Raw genomic sequence first — 6,000 nt, forward strand, 5'->3', positions numbered from 1 at the left:
ATCATAATAATAATTACGTAAGTGCAGGTGAAATCACTACACCGGCTTATTTTTGTTTCACAATTTATTGTCAAAGAGTGGACGCCAAGAGGCAGTTACTAGGGGAAAAATACCTCCACATTGAGTGTTTATGAACCTGGTTGGACCTTTTATTTCAGGAAGCTATTGTGCTCTTGATTATCGGCTGCAATCTAAGCTCACTGTGCTTTATGTCTAATGTACGTGCCTGCTAACAGTGCATTGTCATTTTAGCTGGGGAAGCAGACCATCCTGTGCAGCTTAAGGATTTAGACCCGGACTTGTCTTCTCAGTTTGTCTTTTCGCCCCCTCTTTTGAGGTCGAGGAAAAAAAAGGTATCTGGCATTTCCCGAATTGTGAAAGAACCGGTGAGTCAAACCTCTAGTTGTCTCACGTTCTTGATTTTTGCTCTGTACCGCTTTTTCCAATCCTACTTAGCAAGGCCTTGCCTTTTTCCTTGAAAGTATATCTAAAGAGAGCTTGAAATTAATCAGCTAAATGATTGATTATTTTTTTCCTTCATGGAAACTAGCGACAAAAATCAATGTTGAATCAGTGTAAATCAAGAATTGGGAAGTGCTGCTTTGCCTTTAACAAAAGGCAGAGTATCTTTCTTTAAACTTACTTGGTGGGTTATTTCTTAATGGCAGACTTTCAACTTGTAGGATGGTAGGAGAATTTGAGACGGAAGGTTTGTTTATGTGGAGAGAAACTGTAATGCTTTTGGAAATCACTTTGTCATGACTTCTTCATGAAAGAAGCATTCACTTGTGTTCTGTAGAAGTGTAAGAACTTGCGCACGAGTAATGTTTCTGTTGCCTTGACATAGGAGCTTCCAACTAAAGAGGAGGAGGAGGATACCAAATCCCCAGAGTCTGTGGGAAAGGAAAAAGTCAAGAGAGGTAGAGCTGCAAAATCAAAAATGAAGCAAGCAAGCAAGTATGAAATTCGTTTTGAGCGCTTATTTGCATTCCTTTGTCGTGCTAGCGATTCAGCTTTTTGCCACCAAACTTCCTCTTCCTCACTTGGCTCTACAGTTCTGCTCTGACTTTCTGAGCCTGTGCAGCTTGCTGGTCTGATGGGCACCGTTTTCCCCACTTAGTGGTTCAGTTTTCTAATGGAAACAGAAGAGAGAAAAGAGCAAGTGGGTACTGTTCTTTGCAATGATTGCGCGCTCTTCTACCTGTCTGTCTATCTAAGGTCTTATTCCACCTTATGAAACCCAACTCTTATAGTCTTTAGTTCCCTATAGAAGGCAGGAGAAGATCAGACAATGAGTAAAGAGACCTTCTTGTTTCTGGCCATGTTTTCCAGTTCCCTCTGGAAAAGCGTTTGAGGACAGTTGCCTCTTAAAAGCTGGGGGGGGGGAGAGGGGGGGCGGGCTCTAAAAGCTCATGCGAATAGTGACTGAGAATGCTTGGGACAGTCTGGCAAGGAATGAGAGCAAAAGGAAGCTTCTTTATGTACCTTTTCTGCCTTGATCCTGTCTACAAAGGCGGCCATAAATAATTCTTTGGCATTGATTTTGTGACTCCGTGGGGTTTCTTTTCCTCTACTAAATACTGTTGGTAATAAAAGAATCAATTTGATACTTCTCTGTCTTTTCAGAACCACGAGAAAAGAAGGTTCTTGGTCACCTCCACCAGTGGAAATCAAATTCATCTCTCCTTTTGGAAGTCCAGTGGATGGAACAAAGAGCAAACAGAAAGAAACCGCAGACGCGGTGGAGAAGACTCTACGAAAGAACAAAAAAAGACTGTCTAATTTTCCTCAGCCAGTTGTACGCCGGAAGATGCTGTAACTGTTTTATAAGTTTATAATGCACACCACTGTTTGTGAAGTCATCCAAATGGTGTGGATTAGTAAAAAGGAAAAAAATCATCTAATTTGGAAGAGATAATTTATATAAATTATTGTAAAATTTCATAAATAAATGGTCTTCGATAAGTAACTCCATATGGAGTGTGATTTCCTCTGTCAATGCAGTTTTCTATTTTATAATAAGACTTCATACATTTATATAATATGTAAATACAACTTATTTTAGGAATGTTAAATAAACATGTATACTTCACAATATGCTTACTGCCTGATAGCTTTTTTAGGGAATAGTGGGTTGAACGGCCTGTATAGGTCAGAAATTTTAATGTTGGTTTGCAAGAGTATTTAGAGCCCTCAAAAGTGAGGCCAAAAGCTTTTTAAGCTTTTTAAAGTTTGCTTACAAGTCCTATAACAAGTCGACATTTAAAACATACTGGTTTAAATTTTATACGTGGTCTTTCACCTTCTGCCACAAATAATTGGGTTCAGAATGCAAAACCTTAATTCCTTACATTCACAGTTAAGCTGTACTGTGTTGAAGTCAGAATGTAAACAATTGCATTTTAAACTGTGCAGTATTATTTTGTACTTGTCTTAAACTTTGGGAAAGCTGCTTTTTAGTTCCTAAAACTATATCACATCTCAGAGGTTTCCCTTTTTTTTACAATTTGTTGTCAGCAAAAAATTGACTGTGTAGAGGGTGTGCTGCTTACAATATCATATCAAATTTAAAGGGATACCGCCCACATACTTTGGAATTTGAGCCAAAATTATTTTCATAAGGTTACTAGGAATGCTACTATAATTGAAGTAATTATTGTCTGTAAACATGTTTTGCAATATTTGAAGCCTGCATTTCACAGCACGGAAAACCTGATGATAAAGCTAACATAATAGTCTGGAAAAGGTAGAAAAATGTACAGAAATCTTAGTTACAAACCAGTGTTTTGAATAATTCTTTCATTAATAATCGTGGGTTATGGAATAAATGTCCCTATAAAGCTTCAATGTATAAAAATAAATGCAAAAAAGTATTCTTTTAAAAGCAGACGTGAAAGTACTATTTTGATGTGGAGTCTTTTAGACAATGGATTATTTTTATGTATGTTAATTTATATATGGATGGAACTTTGAAGACTACAAAATGGTGGAAGCTGACATTAAACTTTTGAATTGGTAAAAGCTACTACATTTACTCTAAGAAATAATTTATTGGTTAACTAATACCTTATGCATAAGGGATGAATTTATCAATAACAGACTAAGCTTGTAAAAGAAGTTCAGAACAGGTTATTCTAGAGAAGCAGTTGAGTGCACTTGGATATTTTTCTGTTTGGGAGTATTCATGATTGAATGTAAGCTTCATTAAAAAAAAAAAAAAAAAGCCAAATGTTGACAGTGTGAAAGTGGCAGTTGGAGGGAGACCTGTCAGTCAGGTTTGTAATTATTTACTCTTGAGTATTTAGTACTTGAACTACAATATAAATCTGGTGAAAGAGGAAAAGGGGGGAAGTTCTAGCAATATTTTTTTAAATTCACATGGTACAGAAATGCAGTGAATAGCTCAGACAATGGGGTTAAAGGTGAGACTTTCAAAGCCGGAAAAGAAAATGGATGTCAAACCTGAATATGTGTTTTGTGTAGTGCACAAGAGTATTTCTAAAAGGCTCCAATTTCTGATCAAATAGAACTGACTGATGAAATGCTAGTGAAGATTGCCTAATAGGATTTTAACATGTTTCTGTCGTGGATACTTGCAGTATATTTTTTTTTTAATCTATTAATTTTTAGCCTCTCTCTTTTACAAGCAGCTCAGCTGAATTATCCTCATTCGGCAGTGCTTTGGCAGCAAAAAGAAAGTAGTAATAACAAGAAAATTGGCATGAGATTTAATAACTTCCTAAAGGTTTGTAATAGTCTAGTAATTTTTGACTTTTAAGGAGTTTTAGTCCAATGACATAGCTTTTACTTGGAGTTTTTCTTGTGTAGGCTTATTACAAGTATGTGAAGGACAGAGTGGAAAAGATCCCCTCACCGAGGGTGAGAGATGCTGCGTAACAGTGAGTATGAATTGGGAAGGAGACGGCCTTTTAGCAGATTGAAATGGTTGGGGGTGAGTGGCTGCGCAGGCTGGGAGTCCTAAGAGAGACTTGCAGGTGTTCACAAGTGTGTCTGAGAGGAAGATAACATTCCAGGCACGAGGGGCCTGTGAAAGAAAGAGGAGAGCTGCCGCATGGCTGCGGTGGATGCGCGCAGAAAGCTGCAGGGGCAGCGACTCGCTGGCAATCATGGTGAGAATTTCCCAGGAGCTACTCGGTACAGTTCGTCACTCAACACAGCAATTCTGCAGTTTCTCCTGTAGGAAATGGAATTGCTCAAGGGGGTGTGTTTTTCTCCGCCTAAAGAAAAGTTAGAATTTCTCAAGAGTGTTCTAATGCATCTGCTTTGATCTAACGCCAGGTGACTAAAAGCTGAGGCTAAATTGGGCATCTGTGTCTTTGGGGCCATAACCCCAGAGAAAATTCCACTGGCAGGTGGACTGCCTTGGAGTAGTAGGCTCTCACCTTTCAGAAAGAATAAAAATAGGTGTAATGGCACATTTCATTTCCAGGAAACACATAGCAGGAGTTACTAGTGAAGGGAGAATGAATAGGAACCAGATTAAGGGCTGTTGTTAGAAGGGAATTTGTCAAGAAAATAAATGTTTCAGTGGAAACGGGTTCGTAAGAGTCTGTGAGTTACTTCAGAGAGTTAACATAAATATTCATGAGATTTTTTTTTTTTCTTCAAATGCTCAGAAGCCAAGGCTGATGAAAGTATTAATTCCAGGTTATAACATGGAGGAGAAGTAAAGCAAATCCATTTTACTTTTGATATCCATTTGGTGCTTAAAGCATTAACTGATTCACCTTGAGTTACTTTATTTGCCTTAATATTTGTACGTGCCCAGTGTGCAAGTGAGGCCATGGATAACAAAGTAGTCTAATCCCCCATCGGAACTTCCTCTCACAGAAGACGATTCTCAGGGTTGTCGGCGCAATAAATTTATTTGCTGCAATTTCATCAGTACCCATGTAACTAGTGACGAACAGCTTAGTTTTTGACTTCTGGTGGGGAAAAAAAGAAGCTGCAGGCAGAAGCCAAGCCATAGTTTCTCGTGAGTTGTTAGGCAGCACTTGTAACCTGCTGGTCTAGGCCAATCTGAAAATACTAGGACATCATGGAATTTCAAGTAATAAGATAGCATTTGTTTCTTCTCTTGTTTGTCCTTTTGCCTTCTGTGCCAAACTTCCAGGTTTCCATTCCAGGAATGCTTTTCCCGCCCAAGTAGTCAAGGTAATGAGTCTCTGCTATGCTGGGAGATAAATGTACTGTGGCTCCTTTTGATTTAAAGCTGTTCCTAAAGTAAAATGCGTTTTCCAAAGCACTGCGCTGTGTGGATGACCAGTGTGTGAGGCAGAAGGAAAAATGGTGCAAGTTGCGGTTACTGATGTGTCAGTTGGTTCAGGTCACTCACTCCTCAGCGGTGTATCACCTGGCCTGGTTCAAGAGCAGGCTTATCCCACAGCGGTCACTGGTGTGGTGTGCATTGCAGTTGAACTTGGTTTAAACCCAGACTAAAACGTGACTTCCTTGCGAATGGTTGATTGCTTGTTGTCTTTGCGTACTACAACCGTAGTTTTAATGCCCAGAGAGAGAAGGAGGCAGGAAGTAGGCGTGTGCTTTCTACGAACTGCCGGCAGCACAAGCAGATGTGGCCCAAGGAACGCAGGGCACGGGAAAACCTCTCTTTTTGATGCGGCCTGTTGGTCTCTGTCCTGGTTCCGGCAGGGATGGGGTTAATTGCCCCAAGGAGCTAGCAGGGGAGGTGGGTATTGCATCCCAGGTGAGCCATGCCCAGGCTATAAGAGGAGCTAGCTGGGGAGGGGGGAGCAGTCGTCCCTCAGGGGCGGTCGGTGCGTGGCGGTACTGTGATCGTGTCTTTAGAGCCCTTTCCTGGTGTTCTTGTTTTTTCTCTTCCCTTTTGCCGTTCTGTTGAACTGCAGTATTTCGACCCACGAATTTTGCCTTTTTCTGCCCAGTTTTCCCACGGCTGTGGCAGTTGAGCGAGAGGGCGCGTGGTACGGTACGCTCATCTCAGCAGGATCCAACAGTTCTACA

The 6,000-nt window shown here is 40.3% G+C and overlaps 1 protein-coding gene across 1 annotated transcript in view; it reads left to right on the top strand.

Moving 5' to 3' along the window:
• LOC309669888 (protein ELYS-like) overlaps nt 1–3,010 on the top strand; it is a 46,145-nt gene extending 43,135 nt beyond the window's left edge. The window contains exons 34-36 of the mRNA XM_082480684.1: nt 253–386; nt 848–957; nt 1,627–3,010. Of these exons, the coding sequence (XP_082336810.1) occupies nt 253–386; nt 848–957; nt 1,627–1,819 (437 nt within the window). The 3' untranslated portion in view covers nt 1,820–3,010. The remainder of the gene's footprint in view (nt 1–252; nt 387–847; nt 958–1,626) is intronic.
• Nucleotides 3,011–6,000: the final 2,990 nt, after the last annotated feature.

The sequence above is a fragment of the Vanellus vanellus genome, assembly GCF_965231255.1.
Source record: "Vanellus vanellus genome assembly, chromosome: 3".
NCBI lineage: Eukaryota > Metazoa > Chordata > Aves > Charadriiformes > Charadriidae > Vanellus > Vanellus vanellus.